The 24,177-nt window shown below is 44.0% G+C and overlaps 3 protein-coding genes across 10 annotated transcripts; 1 reads left to right on the forward strand and 2 right to left on the reverse strand.

Annotated features, from left to right (window-relative positions):
* Positions 1–1,970: 1,970 nt before the first annotated feature.
* LOC119216643 (uncharacterized) lies at positions 1,971–6,325 on the reverse strand. Of its 5 annotated transcripts, none has more exons than XM_062563680.1 (14): positions 6,204–6,325; positions 5,679–5,856; positions 5,428–5,573; positions 5,148–5,242; positions 4,916–5,052; positions 4,494–4,543; positions 4,017–4,070; positions 3,864–3,926; positions 3,574–3,657; positions 3,373–3,464; positions 3,223–3,281; positions 2,546–2,716; positions 2,414–2,457; positions 1,971–2,285 (listed from the first exon to the last, which is right to left on the reverse strand). In XM_062563680.1, exons 2-14 carry the CDS (start codon positions 5,854–5,856, stop codon positions 2,157–2,159), a joined length of 1,302 nt encoding a protein of 433 aa, XP_062419664.1. In that variant the 5' UTR covers positions 6,204–6,325; the 3' UTR covers positions 1,971–2,156. The 5 variants fall into 5 exon arrangements, with proteins under 5 accessions (XP_062419664.1, XP_062419663.1, XP_062419662.1 ...); XM_062563679.1 differs by having other exon boundaries at positions 4,892–5,052; XM_062563678.1 differs by having other exon boundaries at positions 4,724–5,052.
* An 868-nt stretch (positions 6,326–7,193) lies between these two features.
* Positions 7,194–8,997, reverse strand: xcr1a.1 (chemokine (C motif) receptor 1a, duplicate 1). Of its 2 annotated transcripts, none has more exons than XM_037469359.2 (2): positions 8,917–8,997; positions 7,194–8,704 (listed from the first exon to the last, which is right to left on the reverse strand). In XM_037469359.2, exon 2 carries the CDS (start codon positions 8,685–8,687, stop codon positions 7,686–7,688), a length of 1,002 nt encoding a protein of 333 aa, XP_037325256.1. In that variant the 5' UTR covers positions 8,688–8,704; positions 8,917–8,997; the 3' UTR covers positions 7,194–7,685. The 2 variants fall into 2 exon arrangements, with proteins under 2 accessions (XP_037325256.1, XP_037325257.1); XM_037469360.2 differs by having other exon boundaries at positions 8,913–8,953.
* Positions 8,998–10,234: 1,237 nt separating this feature from the next.
* fyco1a (FYVE and coiled-coil domain autophagy adaptor 1a) lies at positions 10,235–22,382 on the forward strand. Of its 3 annotated transcripts, none has more exons than XM_037469358.2 (18): positions 10,235–10,306; positions 11,213–11,324; positions 12,027–12,133; positions 12,309–12,434; positions 12,883–12,989; positions 13,358–13,501; positions 13,584–13,677; positions 13,832–16,324; positions 16,500–16,592; positions 17,264–17,367; positions 17,470–17,637; positions 17,927–18,076; positions 18,229–18,458; positions 18,835–18,982; positions 19,654–19,746; positions 19,991–20,201; positions 20,296–20,405; positions 20,612–22,382. In XM_037469358.2, exons 2-18 carry the CDS (start codon positions 11,264–11,266, stop codon positions 20,685–20,687), a joined length of 4,515 nt encoding a protein of 1,504 aa, XP_037325255.2. In that variant the 5' UTR covers positions 10,235–10,306; positions 11,213–11,263; the 3' UTR covers positions 20,688–22,382. The 3 variants fall into 3 exon arrangements, with proteins under 3 accessions (XP_037325255.2, XP_037325254.2, XP_037325253.2); XM_037469357.2 differs by having other exon boundaries at positions 11,210–11,324; positions 17,264–17,382; positions 20,612–22,381; XM_037469356.2 differs by having other exon boundaries at positions 17,264–17,382; positions 20,612–22,380.
* Positions 22,383–24,177: the final 1,795 nt, after the last annotated feature.

Raw genomic sequence — 24,177 nt, forward strand, 5'->3', positions numbered from 1 at the left:
ATTTTATACTTATATAAGTATGAAATATACTTTGACAGTTAAAATAGGTGTACCGTTTTGTTCCGTCAGCAGAGAAATGGCACACTTTTTATATTTTTAAGGATTTTTATCACGCCCAGAATGTAATCTTTTTTTGGTGTTGGAGTGCAGGTCCACTTGGTCCTGAGAGTCCAGTATGAAGCTGTTAAAACCAGGAAGTTACAACCCTACAACAAAGCAGCTGTTCAATCATTTACTCAGATGCAAATATGTGTAACTCTGTTGAAAACACTGATCCATGTAGGAATGAAAAACACAAAGCAGGAGACTTTATTCCAATGTTATGTTTATTGGCCTGTATAACCCTTGCAGTGCATCTCCTCTACGTGACATAGTAAATATATTTGACTCTTTAATTCAGAGAAATATTTTACCAACCAGGAAATCAAAATGAATTAAATGAACAAAGACGTTTACAGCTTCAACAATTTAATGATCAGCTTAGCGATCGATGTTGGCAGGAGTCTGATATTTACATTACACATCTGTATTGCTTTTAAAGTCAAAGCCCATAAATATCTGTTTACATATTGAGCAGATGACACATTACCAGTCCCAACCAGTCACACGGGTTTGACCTGTTTATGGATTTATGTGTATATTACTCTTTTTCGGAGTCATAAAACTTAAAAGATATTTAAATAAATGACTTTATTCCTCCTTACGAAACTGAACTAAGCGTCACATTCTCCTGGCGTCATTAACGACAGGCTGAGTCACGAGGTCGGCAGACTGACTTTGTGAAGCTATTAAAGTTTCCATTAATGGACTTAACCCTTAAGAGCACGATTTATGAGATCATTCCATAAGTGTTCAACAAGTTGTGTCATATTTTATTTCCATCTATTACATATCTCTGTTTATATATTCTATATTTCAGCTATAAAATGTACAGCTTGGTTTGTTTTTCATATGAAAAGAATCTTTCACTCAGTTTCCGCCAAGTCAAATTCCACGTATATGTCTAACATATAATGCCAATAAACGTTTTCTGATTCCTGATTACTTGACTATGGAAGTGAATCTAAATATTCAGTGCTAGAAATTCAATCACCTTTTTATTTCAACCCCCGATGACACAGATTTACTTCCATACCCGCCTCCGCCTCGTACTGAAAAATACTTGAGCCAACTTAACCATGGGAAAGATTTGCAGTTTGACCTTTTATCACAGGTGTAACTTTGATAAGGAGTTGGGTGATTCATTAACCTCACTTCTAAAGAAGTTCATACTGCGGGTAAAATTAGTCATGATCTCGTGACAATTATTTTCAGTAAATATACATCAGCTGTTGCAGTCCCAACTGAAAACACAGACCAACAGTGAAGTTTAGAGGTGGGAACATTGTGATACAGGGATGTTTTTCGGCAAACAGCACGGGCAGACTTCACATAATCGAAAGGAAGGATGAATGGAAACAAGACAACGATCCCAAACACACAGCCAAGGAAACTCTCCATTGGCTTCAGAGAAGGAAAACAAAGCTTTGTGTGGAAGAATGGGACAAAATCACACCTGAGCAAAGCAGGCGTCGGGTTTCTCCACACAGGAGGCGTCTTTACACACAAAGGCTACTGCACCAAGTATTAAATAGAATTTCCTGTGTCATTCCATTCGATGGCACATAACATCTTCTGAACTTTACATTTGTTTGGGTTTCTTTATATGTATGAATTACTTGGGTTTTTACCGACATCTGGTAAAACATTTAGAAATATGTTCACTGAGAAGTGGTGACGTGTTAAATACTTATTTTTAACCGCTGGTAATGTTGTATCTAAACACAGAATCAGTGTCTCATGTATTTAGTCTAAGTGGTTTGTACTAGTAGATTGCATTTTTTACTTAATTGTTTAATTCTTATTTTGGATTCAATCAATCACGGGGCATCAACCGGGAAAACCCAATTACGCGATATCAACAAGATTGATATTTTGAAAAAAAAATGTTTAATGTGCAAGTCACAGAAGCAGAATACAAACAAGGTAACGAGAAAAGTGCACATAATGTATCATACACAATTAGTAACATAAGTAAGGAAACTTGGATTTGAATTCAATTCGCATTCATGAATAAAACCACTTTGAATTACACGCATCAAAGTACCAGCACACCTTCAGGCACATCCCCGATCTTGATGACATCCGAGTAGCATAACAGCGACAGCGACAGCAAAACACAAGATTCCCACCAAGAAGATGACTGAGACAGCGATGAAAATCCCCTCAGCTGCACCCAACTTCTCCTGGAAAAAACAAACAGAAATGAACCGGCACGTTGACCGGGATGCGTGATTTGCTGTTGTGAACAGCGGATGCATCTTGTTATATTGTCATGTGACAATGTCCAAGTCGTCATGTGACAGGCTCTCACCTTTTTTCCTCTTCGCCTGGCCCTCTCACTGTTTCGTGACCACCCTGTAACAGAGGAACAGTAAGAAATGTCTCCATGTATTTAATGTGTATCTTTGCTAAGATTCAAAGTACTTTGGTGCATGTGATTCACCTGTTCTCCTCCTCCTCAGCATTGCTTTCCTTTGAGTGCTGCTTACGAAAACCCACATTTCAAACAGGAGGAGTAACACTGCGAAAGCCACCATCACTTTCAGAATCCGAGAGTCCGTCCAGTGATTCTTGTATTTGTCAAGCTCCAAAATACCAACAAAGATGACAGCAGCTGTGTGTTGAACATATTTGGGAAACAATCAGCATGATAACAAAGCAGCAGCAGCTCAGATATGAGAGGTGATTAATGAGAAGGCAAACAAGCATATCTCCTAAAACATTAAACATGTCTATGGAAGTAAATCTGTGTCATCGGGTTTTGAAAGAAAAATGTGATTGAACTTCTAGCACTGAATATTTATGCATTGAAATGTTTTTCAACGTTAAAATACTGCAAAAATTCAACCACAAAAAATTCGTCCACAAATTTTTTGCAGCTCAATTTTTTGCGGTTAAATTATTTGCAATTGAATTTTATTTTTTTTACTATTTATTTTAATGTTGAAAAACATTCAGATACATCATTTCAATGCATCATTTCAATTCAGTGCTAGAAATTCAATCACCTTTTTCTTTCAAAACCCGATGACACAGATTTACCTCCATACATGTCTCCCCTCAGGCATTAATTCAGTGAAGTCTACAAGTTATATAAGCAAAGCAGGTGAATCTCCTCACTTGTAAAAATCTGGTGGATGAATGAAGACACATTGACAGCGTGGTCACTGATCTCCTTCCTTGAGCAGAACAAAAGAGGAACAATAACCGTCGATGCAGTTGAATTTCAGGTCAAACATTCAGGCGTGAGAAGAGGAAGTTGAATCTCACAGTTCATGACTGGGTCCAATTGGCAGGCAGACGATCACCAGCTCTACGAAATTAATCCCAATCGCCACAGACACAAGAGCAACGAGAGTGACCTGAACGCGCCCCCAAACAGACGTAAACACACAGTCAGCACAACCTCGTACGACCCAGACATCGGACGCAGATGTGGAGAAATGTTTCACACCTCTGTTCGTATCTTACTTTGATGGGATCGACCAGACAGAACAAGACCAGAGACGATATTTCAACAGCTCCACACACCACCATGAAGAATATCTGAGACATCTACACAAGAAATACAACGCACTCTCAATTGTAAGCGGGCGGTATTCAAGCACAGAACACGCACCGAGCCTACACATGTCACTAAACATTCAGAAGATGCAAAACCATTAAACAGTACTCGCAAGTGACTGAAACTAAGTAGGTCGAAGGAACCATTAAAGAGATCACAATGGTTGGCATTCTGAAAAAGTAACACCATGCCATACCTTATTTAGACGACGAGAACAGGGGCCGTTGAAGAGGGCAGTAAGAAATATATTAGACAGTTCCTGATGGGAGATAAAAATAAATTATACTTTTTATTTTGCTCAAACCTTTTTTGGACTGTTTAGGACAGTATAACTCGATGAATACCATACCATTTTAAGTACCCCCAAGAAAGTGACAAAGTTAATCTCCACAGTGCCTGCTTTCTGGAGACAAATCAAGAGAAACAGACGTGTAAATAAAAGGTCAGTGTATCAAAGGGTCAGTGTGTCGCATTTTGGAAGTGAATCTCTTAGCAGGAAGGGTAATGTAATATTTATAAATTCAGTAGTGCATGACCAACTGAAACTATGATGTGTGTTTTCATCAGCTTAGAATTGCTTTTAGCAATGCAAAGGCATTTCGACCCTACGTAGTCGTATGAAAGGATTTTGAAACTGTCTGAGTTTCGGTGAGGATGACCTTTGAGGCGAATGGCGTTGCCAAACGCCTAATTGAGCAGCAGGGTACTTTCAGCCGGGCCACCACACCACTAGATTCCACCAAATGCCACACACTGTTCCCTGAATGCTGGGATCTGCACAACGTGGCTGGAACGCAAACAAATGCCCCGCCGTGTGGCTCCTTACCTCCAACACGTAGAAAGTATTGTTCGCCTCTGGAGTGGTCGTGCTTTCCGCTGTGGTATTTGACATATTAGTACTTATTATAGTGATTGGCTCAGTACTTGTTGTAGTAATTGTATTGGTACCTGAATTAGTACTTGAAGTAGTACTTGGTTGAGTACTTGTACTAGTACTTGAATTAGTACTTGAAGTAGTACTTGGTTTAGTACTTGTACTAGTACTTGCAGTAGTACCTGGATGAGGACTTGTAGTGGTACTTGGTTGAGTACTTGTACTAGTACTTGAATTAGTACTTGAAGTAGTACTTGGTTTAGTACTTGTACTAGTACTTGCAGTAGTACCTGGATGAGGACTTGTAGTGGTACTTGGTTGAGTACTTGTACTAGTACTTGTAGTAGTACCTGGATGAGGACGTGTAGTGGTACCTGGATGAGGACTTGTAGTGGTACTTGGTTGAGTACTTAAAGTAGCTGGATGAGTACTAGGCCTTGGGATGGTGGGTGGAGAAAAATCCACATCCACATTTGTCCAGAATAAATGATATTTGTGAAGAAATGTGGCTCTGAAATACATCAGACAGAAACATGTTGTTGACAAATGCTGTTGCTTTGCATTAAACATACTGACCTTTGGAGGGCAGTCAAAGTGTACAAATACCTGAAAATTATTTTGGTATTGTTTGCAGCCGGAGGCGTCCAGTTGACGCACGTTTGAGTCTTAAATGTATTACTCCTTTGACTGACAACCGAGTCCTTGCAAGGAGAAAGAAAAGTAAAGCAAGCATCACATCTACAAGAAAGCTTATTAAGGCTTTAACTTTAAATGCACCCTTAAATTTCAATTTAATTTGTTAGATAAGTTAGACATGGGAACTATTACATGAACCAATGTAATGTTTTAATACCTCTGATGATGCTAAAATGGGATGTTTACTTACTGGTAAACCATTACAAGACAAGAGTCGATTCACATAAGATTCAATCAAGCTGAATGTCCCAAGAGGTGGGCCTCCATCTTCGTCCTTCTCCAGAGCCTTCAGCATGAATCCCATGAATATTTTGTCTCCCGTGCTGCGGAGACAGACTGCAGAACGGTGCGAAGATTCATTGGGGAGAAGGTGGAGGGGAAGAAAAGGAAGACAGCGTCAGAGGTGAGGTATTTAGAAGATGGATCCAATGGTCTCCTTACCTATGATTGGGTCTCCAACGTTGCCGTTTTGGTAAGAAACCTCATAGGGCGGCGGGGAGTTCTGAGGATTAGCGCCGTGCTGAGGTAACATATCTCCACACGCCTGTGGGAAGTTACCACTTGGATAACCACACACCTTTGAGATGACGGCAAGGCCAATCACAATAAATGACCACATCTGTAAAACAAAATGACTTCTTCATAATCATGCACTGGGGATTATAGTGAGAGTATTGACCTGAAACACTGGGAAGTTCAGCTGGTGCATCGGCATCGGCATTTCACATACTCCCCCAAATTTTGAACAACACGGAAGGAAGATGACAAGTGAACAATTGCACACTATTCTGTCAATAAGCCTTTACATTAACACACAGGTTAAAGTCAGCTCTTATCTTTTGGAAAATGGCATTGATAAAAACTAAATAAGTGACACATTTTCAGAGAGCTCTCTGACAGTTTGATTCATATTTAAAAGGGATCTACAGCCTTTTAAGTCTTCACAGTGATAATAACAACTCTTACCTTAAAGTGTTTGAATTTGCTGTTTTAGTCTCTTAGAGGAAAAAAAGAGAGAATCCTCTGAAATGGATCCTGCTTCCTTGACAGCGAAGCGCAGTCTGAGCTCGAGAGGCGAGCAGCTCCTCTGAAGGAGGAAGTTAGAGATGGCAATCTCAGTGCTGAGACGATCCCACCCAGACACACACACGCACACACGCGCACGCACACGCACACACACACACACACACACACGCGCACGCACACGCACAAAGCTTAATGATTAGGAAAGAAATGTTTCCCCTTGCCTGACCTTTGTCGCAGGCTGTTCTCAAAGTGTGTTGGTTACCCAAAAGAATGCAGGTTCCTTTATTTTGTTTATAAGTTCTTCTTTTGAAAGGCTGTGTTCAGATTGAGGTGCCATGACTCCTCTAGAGAGCCTGTTTAGTAAAAACACGAGAGCAGGTCTGATTTCTTTCTGCAACACCTGAACTGGCTGTAAGTTTTTTTTTTTTTTTTTTTTTAAATATGTTTATGTCATTTGTAAAACATGGTTAAACACAACAAGGTTAAGAGTAAATGGTGTTTACATTTAAATCTTAAAAAGGTAGATATTAAAACAGTACAGTTTGTATATACTGTATATATAATGAACAATTGTTGAAGCCATATATTTAATAATCATAATCATGAAATGGATTCATAAACCACCTTTTCGATTCATCCAACATTTTAACTCCATTTAAACTACCTACCACACACACACACACACGCACACACACGCACTCAAACACAGTGATGGTAAGAGCTGCCATCAATCAGAAGATGATCTGAAGTATCTTTCCTCAAGGACACTTGTTCTCAGATTAGTGGACAACGCCCTCTACCTCCTGAGCCACAGCCGGCGTTCATTAGAGAACATTTACTTTGGTAGGGATGCACTTACCAGCAATTGAAAGCCACTTGATATTGACTCATAATAAAAACAAAACATGTGGTCTGTTGCAAAAAGCCATTGTGTCTTTTATTGCACAGAGCAACTCAAAATTGCCAATACCTTTCATTTTCTTTTTACTCTGTGGCACCATTAACGGATGAAATATTACATACAAGCGTATTCAGTTGCATTACAACATAGAAGCCAAGCAAGAAACATTTTTATCAAAATACAATAATGAATTCTAATTACAGTGGAAACATCGAGAGTAAGCGAGAGTATTTATACAATGTCTCTACTTCCACTGTGACTATTTACATGTCCGCAAAAAACATGAATCCCTTTTTAAAGTGCCAGTTAATGAATGTAAATAACAATTCAAGTTGCATGGTCTAATAATAACTGTGTACTCTGACAGGATGAATAGAAAAGGTCTGATTTGAATATTCTGTGGATTGCTACAAAGTGCAAAGTGTGAGCCCCTTATTTTCATATTTCAGCAGGATTACTTTCACCAAAAACACATTTGGACCTCAGCGAACAAGAGGGAATTAAATCACATCAAACAGCGACTAGAAGATTGATCCACGGGACATTTCTATCATTCTAACCGGCTGCTCTTCGGCTCGACTTCGAGTGACCAATCGCTTTAGCAACGACTTCAAATGACTCCTAAACTTCACCCCGACGAACACATAAAAGACGGGGTTCAGGCAGCAGTGGGAGAAAGCAACGAGCCGGCACACGTAGAACGCGTAGTCGAGATGGATGCTCGTGTCACAGAGGTCGGATGACGCGTCGGCCGACACCCGCAGAAAGATGACCACGTTGTACGGCACCCAGCCGAGGAAGAACACGGCCACGATGGAGAAGACTAGCTTCACCGCTCGTTTCTTCGTGTGAGATCTCGTTCTCGTGATTTTCCACAGTAACTGAACGTAGCAGAAAGCCATTACTGCCAAAGCGACCAAGAAGAAAATGTTCTGTTGGAAAACACTGACGGTTTTCCACAGGGGGTCTTCGTACTCACAGCCCAGGGAGTGTTGGCCTTTGTGGGGGATGGAGACAATGGTGGTGTAGAGCAGGGAGGGAATGGCAGCTCCAATGCTGATCATCCACAGTGCAATAGAGATGTAAATCCTGGTGCTGGGTCTCTGTGGGCTCAGGACGGACTGCGGGTGGACCACCACCAGATACCTGTAGATGGTCATGGTTGACAGGAAGAGGACGCTGCTGTAAAAGCCGGTGAAGAAGATAAAAGTCACTATTTTGCAAAGGACCTCGGAAAACAACCATCCCCAGATGTGGTAAATGGACCAGAAGGGCAGACCGGCGGTGAAGACGAGGTCAGAGATGGCCAGGTTCAGGATGAAAATGTTGGTGAGAGACTTGAGGTTTTCGTACAACGCAAGGACTACGAGGACGAGGATGTTTCCCATCAGGCTCAGTGTGATCACAACGGAGAAGAACACAGGAACGGCAATGGATCCAAACTTGACCACCTCCCCCTTTTCGCACACTTCATCGCCGTAGTCCGTGTCATATTGGGTGTCATTGAGCACGGAGTCATTCATTGCTGTTCAACTGGATCCTAGAAAAAAAAAGAAGACAGGGCAAGTTTGTGCATTGATTTATGTTTTTCCAAGTCATGTCATTATTTAAACAAGTTAAATGCAAGATATATTAAGAAAAAATGTTTTTCCCTGTTACGCATTAATAAGATTACGCATTAATAAGAGTAAAAGAGTACATCACACTTGTAATGTTACTGTCCTTAGTGTGTAAAGGTAAAAACGTACCTACCTCTTTGCGTGATGGAATTGATGTGTTGCAACGTCTGAGGCCCTCTGTGCACTCAGAGAGCTCAAAATGGGGTAGCAATTATACTCTCGTAGCAGGCACGGCTTTCTGTTTCTAGTTCCTATTTTATCCAGAAATCAAGGGCGTAACCATGGTTTAGACATTGAGGGGGACATAATGTTTTGTTTTTTTTAAAGCGGGTATTGGGCTGGTGTGGGCAGATGTAACAGTGTTGCAGCGTGTTCTCTCCTCTCTGGTTGGGCATTTGATAAACAGTTTGTACTCAGGAGCCAGAGGACGTGGAAAAGTCTCTGTCTCTCCTCACCAGCAGCTGAAGTTGGTCCAGTTTGTTGCTCAGTGAGCGCACGTTGGAGAGAAAGATGCCCGGGGACACGACACCCCCCCCCAATGGAAGCGTGGTTACGCCCTTGTCCAGACTACTGAACAAAATTGCACTATATGGCATCCATGACACGTGTGTGGTTGAGATATCCCTTTTGAGACATTTCTGGTGCCTAGGCTGATAGGGATTCATGATGGGACATGATGGAACAATCTGGGCGAGTGTTAACTGTTGTTAACTAAGCAAATTATTAACTAGCACTTTATACCGATACATTCCCAGACACTAAGTGAGATATGAGACTGAAAATAGAAAGTGTTTCACTTTTCACAACACGTTGGTACTTCTGGGAAACCAATTTCCTTTTTTAAAGAATGCCATAAATGTATTGTAATGAGCTGAGTTCATGTTATCAGTTATCAGATGTTGCATGTGTTCATGTTATGTACTGACCGGCTGTAGTTACGCGAGACAACGCGAGAGTTGGGGGGGTGCCGGGAATGCGGAAGTGTTCGTTCGGAGTAAAAACGGCAAACAGTGACCGAAGTTGTGTTTTTCCTTAAATAAATGCACCGGAGTTGCAAGCCAGTCATCGCCTCCTTATTTTACGCTACAGCATTGGGGTGAGCGTTACAGTATTGAGCACAAGCAGAAATACCGGAGGAAATGAGACTCTACTACAATTGATTTATTATCTGGGTGTCACATTAAAAATCTGGCTTTTTCACCTTTCTAATATTTCCTAAACAAAGGGTTTGCAAGTAAAAAAAAGGCAAATGGGGAAAGAAGATTTTCGATAACAACAAAGGACCGAGGAGAAGTGGGACACGCATTTCTCAATGTAATTCACATGACAGCTGTGTTAACGCTGCTATGTCAACCAAACTATCCCGAAATAGGGTTCCGCCTATCAACCTCTAGTCATTGGTCAGATTGGCTAGATGGCGCTTTGTGAGTGGACGACACAATGTCAATACAAACACTTTCAACAAGTTTGTATGCTCGCATTAAATATCTGGTTTGTTATGGACTTGAGTTATATGTGCACAAGTATGTAAAAGTTATTTTTATTTTCTTATTATTTTACCTGAAGCTATAAGACATAGACTGTCTGTATCTTTTCTCGTTGATGTCACGGTAATTTTCAAAATGTCTGTCAAAGGTTGACTGTGTCAAAGCTAACGTTAGTTAAAAATTACGTTTACTCCACCGCGAGAGCCTCGAAAAGAACAAAAAGGCGCCTGTAAACGCTCAGTATCCAACTTGTGGCTTCTTATCAGCATCTCTTCGATCTTCGACAACAACATTGGCGCAGTTCGAACTGATAGTAAACAGTCGTTAAACCGATTTCAAACTGGTCAAACCCTACTAACGTTAACCCAGTTAGCTGTTAGCTAACGTTAAAAGTAGGGTTGTGTAAGTTAGCTAGCGTCATCGTTATTAATGTGTATTACATTTGGTTTTCGCCTCTGACGTTGCACTACATTCCTCTAAAATATGTTTTATAACGCATCATACCTTACTAACAGAGTTTACAGGAGTAGGACCCCGTCATAATAACTCCTACTAACCAGTTGTCAATAGTACAACCAAGTATTGCTATGATTAGAGGTCCTGGTGTCTTATGGACATTGGGGTAGAAACAGTACATATCTTATTCTACACGTATTAAAAGCTTCTCGCTGGTCATTAGATCCTTTTACCCTGCTAGTTTTGCAAAAGTAGTTTTTGTTGGGGTCACATTCAGGCCGGTGATCTTCTACACACATAGTTTGAGACACTGAATGGATGTATAGAAGTAAAGTGTATTGAGCAGATCCTACACTATCAGAGAGAACTGTCCTTAATGTGTGTGACATTTTTGTGTATCGAGCGTGCTACGAGAGTGCAGATTAGGTCTGGAGCATTCATGTCCATCTTTTGTTCCCGACTGCCTCCGGTTCTCTGACTCAGCAGACTGGGCGTGACCCTGTGACCCCTGGTTGCCAGGGAGAGAGCGGTGGGGCCATGGCTGCTGCGGCCACAGTCGGGGAGAGCCAACTCCAGAGGATTATCCGAGATCTGCACGGTATGACAGCTTTATGTGTGTGTGTGTGTGTGTGTGTGTGCGTGTGTGCCTGTTGGTGTGAGTGTGCATGAATGAATGGGTTGGCTGCAGGCACTTGTCTGCTCGCATGGTGTGACTGAAGAGAGGAGAAGTAAGAGACACGATGTGACGCCACGAGTCTCGGCGTCAAGTACAAGTACCATCTTTCCTACCTGGAACTATCCGACCCTTTCCTGGTCGTCAAACAATTTCGGGAAAACGTGCATTTGGCCATACATCTCTTCAGAAAGGGTGTGGTGGAAGCCGCTGTCAGCATGCAGCGAGACAGAGAGCGCGTTCTGAGGATGCACCCGTCACAGGTGTCCTTCCAGTTTTTGCGAATGATACGAGGCAAGTGGTTGATCTACAGATTAGTTGTGTTTGAAGAAAGGTAGAAATGGTAAAGAAACAACTAATAGAGTTAAGCTTTAGACCCCGGGGGGGTGTTTTGGTGTGATTGTGTAACCAAAATGCACAAAGAGGTGAAACGATGATGAGTTTCGAATTTCTCAAATTATGTGACTTCAGGTCTAAAGCAATGCAATTTTTACCCTTTTTTATGCTTCTTCCCTTTATATATTTTCATCTTATATACCCCATCTGTTAGAAGCAAATGTCGATTAATGGACATTGTTGTTATTATAATCCCTGATCTTTTTTCATTTTGGAACCATGGAATTTCAGAGGCTGTTGCAGAGCTTGCTAAGGAGTACCGGGAAAGTGGGGAGCCAATCACAGATGACAGTACCACATTGCACAAGTTCTCTTACAAACTGGAGTATCTGCTGCAGGTGTGATTTATTTAGCTTGTATTGTCACAACTGACCAACTGAACTCTAAATACTCAAGGAAAAATAGAAGAAAAAAAAATAATCAATGCCATACCTTTGAATATGTTTAATAATTTTCCGTTCCAACTGTACCCCCCCCCCCCCCCTCTCTCTCTCTCTCTCATATATATATCAGTTTGACCAGAAGGATAAGACTACATTTCTTGGTACTAAAAAGGATTATTGGGAATACTTCACTGACTGCTTGGCTAAAATCAAAGGAGCCAATGATGGGATCCGCTTTGTCAAATCTATCACTGAGGTAAGAAGATTAGTTTGTTTTATACAAACATCTTGTAATCAGTGCTTCTAAGACAACACTGATTACACACTGATCATTAACTCCAATACTTGAGACTCATCCGTAGTCAGCATTTTACTTGCCCCCAGTTTGCAGAAACAGACTGATGTTCTAGTACGGGAGCAAAGCATTATGGACTGGATCTGCAGCAAAACGTATTTTAGCAACCTAAAAGAAAAACGAATACCAGTCTAAGTATGCTACCGTGAGAATGTTATCTGAAAGGGAACTGAAAGTGAAACTTGTCTTGTCTTTTATCAATGGGGTGCCTTTGAAGAGAATTCAGATAAATTAGATAATTGGTGGGGAAATGAGAAAAAAACAAACCCAGATTGAATAATCAATTATCACTTACTTTTTAGCTGTTGATGTGCAGGATGTAAAACAATGTATTTATGTGCTTTGATAGCTGAAGACTTCTCTGGGAAAAGGACGGGCGTTCATCCGATACTCCCTCGTACATCAGCGACTGGCTGACACGCTGCAGCAGTGCCTGATGAACCACAGGGTCACCAGGTGATACTGTCACAGCTCAATTGTTTCTTTGGAATATGAAGAACGGAGCTTTTTGCCGAAGCGAAGGCTGACTGATTAGGAAAATGGAACTGTCATTGGGTTTTGTTTTGACTTGGATGGATGGGTGTTGTTGTTCTGTTGAGCTGTTTTACTTTTTCATTTCCCTCTGTTTAAGTTGCATTCAGTAGCATCAGCTGTAGTTGAATATGAAAAGCAGACCAAGCCTATTCTGGGGTATTGTAACAAACAAAAGTTAATTTTAGGCGGCGTGCAGATGTCATTTGGTGGCGTAGAACATTTTCTGGTTGAGGTGTTGCTTTCTTCTTTGTTTTGTTGTTGTGACCTTTTCCTCATCTCCTTCCCCACAGCGACTGGTACTATGCAAGAAGTCCCTTACTGAAGCCCCACCTCAGCGTTGACATAATAAGTCACCTTTACGAACTCAATGAGGTGCAGTTTGACGTGGCCTCCAGGGGTCATGACCTCGATGCTTCCTGGCCCACTTTTGCGAGGTAACAAACAAATCATGAATATACTATCTATATAGATATGTGGGAAAATGAGTTTATATCAAGCTGTTTTTCTCATCAACAGGAGAACACTGGGAAGTGGTAGCTCACCCGGCCACATGTGGAAACCACCCAGTCGCAGTTCCAGTATTAATAGTCTGGCCAGCTCCTACTCGCAGGTAACATAAAAATAACATCCTGTCATCCTGTCAAAATAACATCCTGTCATTTTTCCATTATAGTAAATAATTGCATTGCAAATAATTGCATGATAATCATCACTCTTCCTCTCTTCTGTGCCATTTCCTCCGGTTTTCGATTGCAACCATCTAGCAAGCGCACGAGTTCCCCTCCAGCCCTGATTATGGTCAAGGTCTGCTAAGTGACCTGAACGAGTCTCTGCCGGCCTGCAACGAGGACGTCAGCACAGTTGAAGGTCTTCGCCTGGAGCTGGACCAGTCAGAGCTGAAGCAGCGAGAGCTCCTAGATAAAGTGCAGCAGATGGGCGAGGAGGGCGCTGGGCTCAGGGATGTGGTCCTGCAACTCCAGAGGCAGCTGGATGTGTCCCTTGCGGCCCAAGAGGAGCAGCAGGGCTTGCATGGAGATCTCAAGGCTCTGAAGGGAAGAGAAGAAGCACTGTCCAGAGAGGTGGAGGCACTCAGGACTGGGAAAAAAGCCAGGGAGGCTGAACAACAAGTGGTCCAGGAACGGCTGGCAGCTGCTGAGAGGAAGAACCTAGAGCTCCTGGCCAAGTTGGACGGGGTTCTGAATGAGAAGGGCCAGCAGGCAACCAGTCACTTTGATTCCGCTCAAAAGATACACGAGTTGCTGGACAGATTGAAAGAGGCAGAGAGAGGGAAGATGGAAGCCGTAGCCGAGGTGGAGGAGAAGAAGAGACTGGCAGAGCGGCTGGAGGACGAGCTGAGGGTCAAGGAGACGGCTGCGAAGCACGGCGAAGCGAAACTCGCAGCACTAGTTGCATCTGCGTCCGAGGAGAAAGCCAAGTTGGAGGCGGAAGTGGAGGAACAGCGCAAAGCCATTGATAAGCTGCAGGGATCCTTGACAGTGAGAGAGAAGGAGACCAGCAACCTCCAAAGGCAGCTGCTGGACCTACAAGGATCTCTGGAGGAGAAGGAGAAAGAGGTGCAGGAGGTAAAGATGAGTGCACAAAAAGATAAAGATGCGATGCAGAGGAATGCTGGTTTAAAAGAGTCCTTGGGAGCAGAAGTCACTGCCCTTAAGGAGCATCTAGAGAGGAAGGAGGCAGAGTTCACCTCCAGCTGCAAGACACTACAGCAGCTAGAAGCCAAGAACCAAAGCCTGACCACAGAGAGGGACCAACTGACCACGAACCTTGTGGAGCTGGAAGGTGACGTCAAAGAACAAGCCTTGAAGATGGAAGACTACAAGACGCAGTGCGCCAATCTGATTGAGCTTAACAGGAAACTGATGACCACAGTGAAGAGAAACGAGGAGCTGAAGAAGGAGATGGCGGAAACCCGGACAGCGCATGAAGACGAGTTAGCAGCTCTGAGAGCTTCCGAGAAACAGCTCCGCGGCCAGCTGGACGATAATAAGATGACGGTGGAGGAAAAAGAGAGGCGCCTGCGCGAGGACAACCGCAAGCTGGACGAGAGCCTGCAGCGAGCCACGATGGCCGCGAAGCTCTCCGAGGCCGCGTCGAAGCGGCTGGAGCGCGAGAACCACAGTCTGAGAGAGGAGCAGGACACCGTGAAAGCAGCCCTGAGCCGCATGCAGGCCGACCTGAAGAGTGTCAACGGGCAGATCGGAGACTTGGAGAAGAACTTAGGGGCGTCGCGCAAGAGTGCAGCGAGCCTTCAGGAACAACTTCTAGCCAAAGAGGCCCAGCTGGAAAGTACAGAGAAGGACCTTGCTGAGCTGCTGTCCAGCTTAAAGTCTCTCCAGGCCAGGGAGAAGGAGCTGGAGATGGCCAAAGCGGACGCAGAAGCAACTTGCGCCAAACAGACCGAGGTGATTGAAAGGCTTACTTCGGACAAGCGGGCGATGGAGACGTCTCAGCTGGAGAGGAGCGCGGTCCAGGCCAAAGCGAGCCAGGAAGTGGCGGGCAAACTCGAAGGCCAACTGGAGGTGTGCATGAGAGACGTGTCCAGGCTGCAGGCGGAGATCCTGGACCTGAGGGTGCGGGCGCAGAGGTCCGAGGAGGAAAGGATGAAATCGCAAGCGCAGCTGGAGGTGGCGGAGGCCCAGAGGGGCGAGCTGCGGACTCTGACCGAGCACCTTAAATCCCAGACGGAGGCCCTGAATCAGAGGCACGTGGCGGACCTCATGGAGTGCAAAAAGAGGGAGCAGGCTCTGGCGGAACAGCGCGATGGAGAGGTAGCCGCCCACGCCGAGTTGTCCATCTCGGCGGCCGCCGCCCGCGAAGAGCTGTCCGTCCTCAAGGCCGAGAACAGCCGGCTGTCGTCGGAGAACGGCGAGACGCGCGAGGGCCTGCACAGGGCGAACACGGAGATGGCCGAGCTGGGGATCACCGTCTGCAAGCTGAGTGCGGAGAAGGAGGAGCTCAGAGAGCGCTGCGCAGGGGACGCCGCCAGGATTGAAGGGCTGGAGAAAGAGCTGGACAGGCTGGAGGAGGCCCGGGCAGAACTGCAGCTCGAGAACACCACGCTGAAAGAGGAGCTGACGCAGAAGGGGAAACTCCCGGGGACCATCACGGAGCTCCAGCAGCAGCTGGACAAGGCCAGGAACCAATTGAGGAGTGTCAGGGACTCGAACCGAGAGGAGGTGGAGGCCGTCAAGTTCCAAATGAGCTCAGAGAGCATGAATCACCAGCTCCAGGTGAAGGTGAGTCAGTCAGAACGCGGCAATCGGGATTTGCATTACACTTAAGATCTGATCGTTTTTTGCCTTTATGGTTCTTTGCACCATTGGGTTTAAGTTCATTGCCTTTACATTCCTTTACATGCTCGATTGGTTGTAGACTCTTCCTGTCTTCCTTCTTTTTTTCCTTATATTTCAGAGTATAAATGAGCAGCTGGACAAGATGAAAGCCAAGCTGCAGAAGGAGTTAAAGAATGCATCCAGCTTGCAGGCCAGAGTGTCTGAACTAGAGGTCTGTGTCTTTCAAGCATCGAGCACAGTTATTGACGATTACATAATAAGTAGATACGTGGTGGTCAATGAATGGGTTCTGTAATCTTTGGAGAGAGAGAGAGAGAGAGAGAGCATTGTGTTTTATAGAAAAAGACCATCAGAAAGTACTATGTTATGATCTAATGAGTACTACTAACTAGTTTACTACTCATTAGATCATTTTCAAGTCTTGTATAATGCGAGACCTTGATTGATTTTGCAGTTTTAATTGATTACAGAAAATATAAAACAAAATCACTGCAACGTGATGCCAATCATCCGATTGATAGCTCATTAAAAATAGCTTTCACATCACAATTAACTTCCCCTCTGGTTTGATGGGATTGGATTTCACTAAATGACATGCTTCCTCATGTCCCCTAGTGCTGTGGTTCTCCACCCAGGGGTCGGGTTTTGCCTGTACCAATTAGCCTCAGAATAGATTTTATTGAGTGTATTTCTAAGAGTGTTCCTGCATATTGCTCTCGTGACGGGGGATTTCCGGGGGTTCAGAGGGAGAGAAAAAAGTCCCGGGAAACATATCAAAAGGCGACCGTACCTGGAGCACATTGCACAACGCCTCAAAAACGTTTTTTTTTCTTCCTTCCCAATATCTATTTCTATGCTTGCTTCCATCATGTCGTAATAAAGGCTGCGAATGAGAAGTACCTGCAGCTAACCGGCGAGAAAGACGCTCACATCACAAAGACAGAAAAATCCATTCGTGAGAGTGAGAGCGAGATTCAGCAGCTGAGGTATGCAGAAACCAGGTGCGTTTTAAAAAATTCATCCTGCTGTCAAAATATAATATATAAAAATAGTTCTGACTTAATTTCCTGGCGCTCACCTCTCCTCAGTGCCGAAGAAGCCCACTCGGCTTTGCTAAACGTCTGCGAGGAATTGAAGCAGAAACTCGACGCGGCAGAAGCCGACAAACAAAGCCTGAACCTGAGGATGACTGCGGAGATCGATGACCTCAACAGAACCAAGGTCAACCTGGAGGAGCGGCTCATTGAGCTCATACGGTAGGCCCCGTTTTGGTCTTAGAAGACCTGTTGTTTTCATACAGTCATTCCTTGTGCTTGAACTGGTCGGGCTGCCGGAGGTCTGCCAGGAGAAAGAAAGCTCCGCCTCCAGCAACAACAACCTGTCGTCTCTCTGCGGGGGGGGGGGGGGGGGGGGGTCGCTGCGCCCGCTGTACGGGTCAAATTAAGTTATCTTTGATATCAAAGGGGACAAGAGTTGTTGGGTCAGCACAGAATAACTGGAATACTTGAATGCATTTATCTTGTATTGGTTTTTTTTTTGCATCAGGGACAAAGATGCTCTTTGGCAGAAGTCAGACGCCCTGGAGTTTGAGCAGAAGCTACGAGCAGAGGAACGCTGGTTAGTGGACAAGGAGACCACGCAGTGCCTCGGCTGCCAGGGCCAGTTCACCTGGTGGCTGCGCAGACACCACTGCAGGTGGGCTCTCTCTCTGCACACTGCTGCTCCGCGCACCTTCTAATCCTAACCCCGTTTGACGAAACAGACCACCTGCAGCATCGCTTCTCAAAACGCAAGGTATCCAATAATGTTTTAATTCACCCTCCCCCCCCCCACTTTTACACTTTCAGGCTTTGTGGTCGCATCTTCTGCTACTACTGCAGCAACAACTTTGTGATGACCAAGCACAGTGGGAAGAAGGAGCGCTGCTGCAGGGAGTGTTACACCCAGCACAGCGTGGTGGTGGAGAGGTTCACACAGGCGGAGCTGAGTCCCTCCGACATGCAGCCCCCTCCACCGGGAGCCGGACCTCAGCCGCCACACGAACCGGCCCCGTATAAGCCCACTCCCAGTGTGACAGGTGAGAGGCAAGGCGCTAAAAAGGAAAGCACACGCTAGCTACTCACATGCTAACGTGATTGAGGTTGACTGCTGTAGTTCTCACGGCATTACGCTGTTAGGTAACTGGGAGCCGAAGCAGAAGTGAAAATATTGCATTCATCATATTCAGGAAGGAGAACAGAAACTTATCAACAGAGGGGGGAAGGGGAAGGGAAGAGGATGACATTTCCGTTTTATTTCTCTGCACCTGCACCTTTTTGTAGTGGTTTGGTGTCTGTTTGTTTTTTGTTTTTCACTTTACAGTACACTCAATACACGTCTTGCATACTGTGTCATAAGAAGACTGTGCTCTGGGAATATGTAGTGGTCACACAGTTGATTTTGTTCCCTCACAGTTTCGGACCCCAGCAGCAGATCTGACGATGGAGTTTTTGACATAATCACGGAGGATGAAGTGAATGGCGTTTACGACAGTGACACCACCTCCCAGACCACAGCAGGCTCCCTGGAGGGAGAACAAGACCGAGCGCCTCCGGGAGCACTGTGAGTGCAATATATACACCATAATCTGTCATAGCGCTAAGAAGAGTACATGAACTGTGTAATGGGTCTGTGTTTTCAAAAAGAGGCACTCGTGTAAGTAGGTTTGAGGAAGATAACTGGTTCTGTATTATTAATAATGCACCAGAAACAGGTCAGAGGACTTTTTAAACGACACCAACATGTAGCACCCTGGGGGAACTCAGCACACATGTTTCGGCCCCTTAGCAGGTGTAGTAGTACTAATAGTGATTAGGGAAGTGGATCTTCTTGTTTTCAGTAAAAAGTGAATTAACTGATTGTAAGAATAGGGAAGTGCCAATTTTGTGCTAACGAAGGTGAGAGAGTAAAGGGAGAGAGACTGAAGCTTTCGTGATGTTAACTTCATGGAACAGTTTTCATGTTGAATTCTGTCGTGGCCTTTGTCCCAAAATTGATGCTTCGATTCATTTAATTAATGTTCAATATAATGCAATTGAAAGAAGAGAAATGGGATAAAACCTGCCAAATGAAGGTAAACTCAATATTAAAGCGTAACACAGAGGCGCTTTGAACACAGCTCTACCTGAAGGAAACCGAAAGAAATGTGACCATTTGAATCCTTCATTGTCATTTAAGAGTGAAATGCATTAAAAACCAAATGTTCCTGTGTGTGTGTGTAACGTGCCTTGCAGAGGGACCAGAGATGTGACCTTTGCTGACCCTGAGGAGCATGTTGCCACGGTGCAGGATTCAGAAATCAACCTCCTCCAGTCGGGAGATGTCACGTGAGTTCTTTTTTGTGTCTAAACTGGTCAGCAGCCGTTAAAACCTTAGTGTTTAATCTAGGTGACATTTCACAACGAGACTCGTCCGTTCATCCTCGAGACTGGACCAGTTTTACAAAATAAGTCACTTTGGCCCAAAACGTGGGAATGTGCCACCCGGGTTTTAAAAAAACGACCAGACACATCCTTCGATGTGACGAGTCACCTCGTGTCTCCTCTTAAAATGAGTGTGTTCTCCTTGCAGGATGGACGTCCCTCTCAGCATCGACGATATTTCCAAGTTCGGCGAAGGCTCCAGGGAAATCTTCATCAAGTCCAGCTGCTACAGTGTGATAACGGTCGCCGTGGGCGACCGGGGGCCCACCATCGGCTGGACCTTTTCCTCTGAGCCAAAGAGCATCTCCTTCAGCGTCGTTTACAGGGAATCCGCCGACTCTCACGTGGAGCGCTCGAAGGTAGAAAGAGCTTTTTGAAGAGCTCTCCTCTCGTGCCATTATTTCCTTGTCTGAGACAATTGAGTTTAACTTCACGCATCTGGTCTCCTTTCAGGTGCTGATTCCTCTGACTCGCTGCAACTCGCACAAAGAGACGGTTCAGGGACAGCTGAAGGTCCGGCACCCCGGCCTCTACACGCTCATCTTTGACAACTCCTTCTCGCGGTACGGAGCTCCTGACTTCTTCCCTGTGATTCCTCTGCTCAGCTGGAGAAGCTCCTGTGTGTGTGTGTGTGTGTGTGTGTGTGTGTGTGTGCGTGTGTGTGTGTGTGTGTGTGTGTGTGTGTGTGTGTGTTTTCAGCCTACAAACCGTATTTCTTGTTGTCTCGTTTTCGGTTGGATTCTTTTGATCCAAAACTCTTTTCCAACAGGTTTATCTCCAAAAAAGTCTTCTACCATCTGACCATGGAGAAGCCCATAATCTACGATGGAAGCGACCTTCCCTGATGACGTCACTGTGGAACGGACCCTGAAAAAAATGTCAAATTCCACCACTGCTGCAAAGTCATTTGACTTTTTCTCTCCTTTCTTCCCAAAACCTACCCAAGTATTTTAAGGATCATGTAGTATTTAAGTCTTTGGTGTCACTATTTTGAGGCGTTCTTGTGTTTTAACAATCATCTTAGTTCAGCTGTATTGTGTTTTAAAACATAAACCAAGTACTTTTAGTTTACCTGTGTTAAGATTAGTAGGTTGTCAAGTTTAAGATATTGTTTGATTTTGTTTTACTTCGGCCTCTCTTTATTCCAAATATGCTCTCACGTTTGGGAATGCACATCTCTGCCAGTAACACTAGAAGTATGAAATATGATAAACTATTTATTTGCAAAGGAAGTCAATGTAGACTCGGGAATGGTTTTAAAAATTTACAGAATTGTGGTCAGTTGAGGTGCAATCTTTTAAGTCAAAGCTTTCAAGGTGGTTCTTCTTCTGCCTTGTTTATTAATCAACTTGTCTGAACACTATGTTTGCACTTTGCAAAGGAAAAAAAAAAAACAGTTTCTGTTTGTTCACAAAGCATTTGAATTTTGTACAAATCTCAGGAGTGGGACATACAATCGTCCTCTGAAGGAAGTATGTCCTAGTTTTATGTTTTTTTGGAGAAACCCCCCCCCAGAAAAATAAGAGTGCCTGTTCTTACACGGACCTGACTGTGTCGCTACAATCTCCTTCACAACCGATGAGCTGCAATACTTTGCTAAAGTGCCTTTTCACTCTTTATATCAGTTTATTTTACTCCCATGTTATCCGCACTAAACTTTCTGTAAAACCTTAATTCCCGTTACACGTAGATCACAATATGCACAATCTCGTGTGCTTCTGATCCGATCAGTTGAAATCATTTTTTTTTTCCATTTGGACTTCATTTGAACCTCTGGAGTCTGTTTGTGATGTGTTTGGATAACCCTCTGTGCCGATCTGTCAATCAGGGATGGGTTCAGTATTGTGTGCTCTTCATCCTTTATAGCGAAGCAATAGGGACAAAACGGGCACAAGCGCACACTAATGAAGCAAAGGGCTTTGTCTATCTGCTGCTTTCACAGAGATTTCTTTACACTTGACAGTCAAATCTCTTCCATTGTTGATGGGTTTAAATTGGTTTCTATGCAAAGGCTCTACATTGTCAACAGAGCCGCACTTTGTAGTCATTTTGTTATTGTTGCAAACAACATTAAATCTGTTTAATTGACACTATCTTGGTCAAAGTGTTCACACGGCGACAGGTTTTTCCACTGGAAGCATTTTTAAGGAATACGATGTGCACAACTCCTGGCTACAAGGACTCAGTGTACCTGGTAATGGATCTGTCAAACAACGAGTAAACATCAACAAAAGGTGAGAGCAAGGACGCCTGTCGACATCCGCTGATCTGTGCTTGACAGCTCGGAGCGACAGGAACCCGAATTAACAAGCCTGTGTGTGCCGCTTCAATCGTTGCAGAACAAAGACGACAACACACAAAGAAGTGACAATTTGCATGCAGACCGAAGATTTTATGTCAAAAAGTCTTAAACAGTGTTCTACACAAATTAATCAAATGAACATTAAAAAAAAATTATGTCATAGAAAAAAAAGCATCAAAGCCGTAGTCTGCGACTCTGTATCTATTCTCTCTGTCTAATGTTTGGGTGAAACATGACACAAGAACAACTGTGTGTGTGTGTGTGTGTGTGTGTGTTTTGCGACACCACACTGTTAAAAAGGATTTGGGCTTTTAGTCAGAGGGACTACTGTTGTCAAGCTGAGAGAACTCATTGCCCATTACAACACAGTAAGAAGAGTTACAACAACTTCAACTTCAAAAAAGCGCGGAAACTCATTAAAAACTCATAATAATCCATTCAGTTCACTTCAGAAAATAGGTCAAAGGTGGGCATTTCAACCAACACGCATGCGCACGCACTGACGTCACGCGCAGTTTTGAACTCTGAAAATCCAAGGCGACCGCCATCTTTTTTCCTCGTAGCCGAGCTGTTAAAGTAAGTACATTTTAAATTGTTTTAGCTCAGTTAGTTCATCTGTTGGTAATGTACATTGGTCGTCTAATGTCTCTCTGTCTCAAATTACTCGTCAACATAACCTGTGATGAATATTTCATGTTCGTTCGTTTTTTGGAAATACGTTAGCATGTAGCGCTAGCTAGCTGACTAGCATCGCCGGAGTGACACAGCAAGTATTTTATGTAGGGTTGAGCCTCAAATTCGACTGTAACAAGTATTCGGCACCGATAACGAGTGAAACGGTGCGAGACCTGTCATTATTATGGAAAAATGTGTGAACAGTGGGAAAATTATACCCGGGTCAACCCCCCAGTTTACGTGACGTCGCGACTCGTACAAGAAGCTTTGCACGCACTCAATCAACCTGGCACAGTATCGTCGACTTGGGGCAGTGCGCGGGTTCGCTGCGTTAGAAATACAAGGTATGTCGTGTGCGCGTCTGGCCGCGTTGAAATGCGTTCGGATTAGGGCTGCAACAACGAATCGATGAAATCGATTAATTAAAGCGTTGGCAACGAATTTCATTATCGATTCGTTGTGTCGCGCGACTATTATCTTTGAGTATTAAAAGAAAGTTGCGCGCGCCGCGCAGAGCTGAGAAAAAAAAAGTTGAGCGCTCGCGCAGCAGAACATCGGAGAGACCCGTACTACTGTTGTGAAACATGCGGAGGAAGAGAAGCCAATGCAATCTAAATATTTCACACTGAAATGGGGGGTGCGGGTCCTAGCGGGCAACGGGGGGGGGGGGGGGGGGGGGGGGTGCTGCGGTTTTCTTTGCAGCGCCAGTAGTTTTACGTTCTAATCGCCGCGCTCGACTTCAAGGTGTAACCTTTATTATTGTTCGGTCTGAAACAGCGCGCCCAGTGACGGGTGGTGCAGCAATATTGTTGTCTGGGTGGAAATCAGGAGAAAGGTCGGTCCGGGATATTTTCGGGAGGGGCTTTGAAATTTTTACATTTGATAACAGTAAAAAAAATCCTCAACAATTCACCTTATACCTGTAAATTGATGACTTCGGATGTGACCCATTGCGATATTATACCGAAAGTCTCGCGATAATTATGCGATATTTTGTTTGCGTTGCATCTCGCCTGACATGTACCCAAAGAGTATAGAAGCAACAAGGGGAGAAACTCAACAAAACGTTGTGCTGCATTCAGTCCAAGATGGCTGCGCTGCACTCAATGGAATGTTCCATTGCAAGCTGTCAGTTGTAGTGCTGAAATGTGAAAATTTAGGTGACTTTTAATTTGAACTAAAACTAATCTTACTTCTCTACATAGATCGTCAAGGAATTCACCAGGCTCATGTCAATGGACATCAATAAGTTCTATGAGGGTCTTGACAGCCATCTGCATAAACTTCTTCAGTTATTCCGGTTGAAGCGCTTTGAGGAAGTTCAAGAAATGACATCCTTAATGGAGAGTCTCGACAAG

Source organism: Pungitius pungitius, chromosome 7 (assembly GCF_949316345.1).
Source record: "Pungitius pungitius chromosome 7, fPunPun2.1, whole genome shotgun sequence".
NCBI classification, from domain to species: domain Eukaryota; kingdom Metazoa; phylum Chordata; class Actinopteri; order Perciformes; family Gasterosteidae; genus Pungitius; species Pungitius pungitius.

Excerpts from the sequence above, each read along its gene's own strand:
- LOC119216643 (XM_062563676.1), bottom strand. The coding sequence starts at position 5,856 with ATGTGGTCATTTATTGTGATTGGCCTTGCCGTCATCTCAAAGGTGTGT. Across the intron at positions 3,282-3,372 it reads ATTGGACCCAGTCATGAACT|GAAGGAGATCAGTGACCACG; the intron begins GTGAGATTCAAC and ends GTTCTGCTCAAG. Across the intron at positions 2,458-2,545 it reads GCTGAGGAGGAGGAGAACAG|GGTGGTCACGAAACAGTGAG; the intron begins GTGAATCACATG and ends CCTCTGTTACAG.
- xcr1a.1 (XM_037469359.2), bottom strand. The coding sequence starts at position 8,687 with ATGAATGACTCCGTGCTCAATGACACCCAATATGACACGGACTACGGC.
- fyco1a (XM_037469357.2), top strand. The coding sequence starts at position 11,264 with ATGGCTGCTGCGGCCACAGTCGGGGAGAGCCAACTCCAGAGGATTATC. Across the intron at positions 12,990-13,357 it reads ATGAACCACAGGGTCACCAG|CGACTGGTACTATGCAAGAA; the intron begins GTGATACTGTCA and ends CCTTCCCCACAG. Across the intron at positions 18,983-19,653 it reads CGAGCGCCTCCGGGAGCACT|AGGGACCAGAGATGTGACCT; the intron begins GTGAGTGCAATA and ends CGTGCCTTGCAG.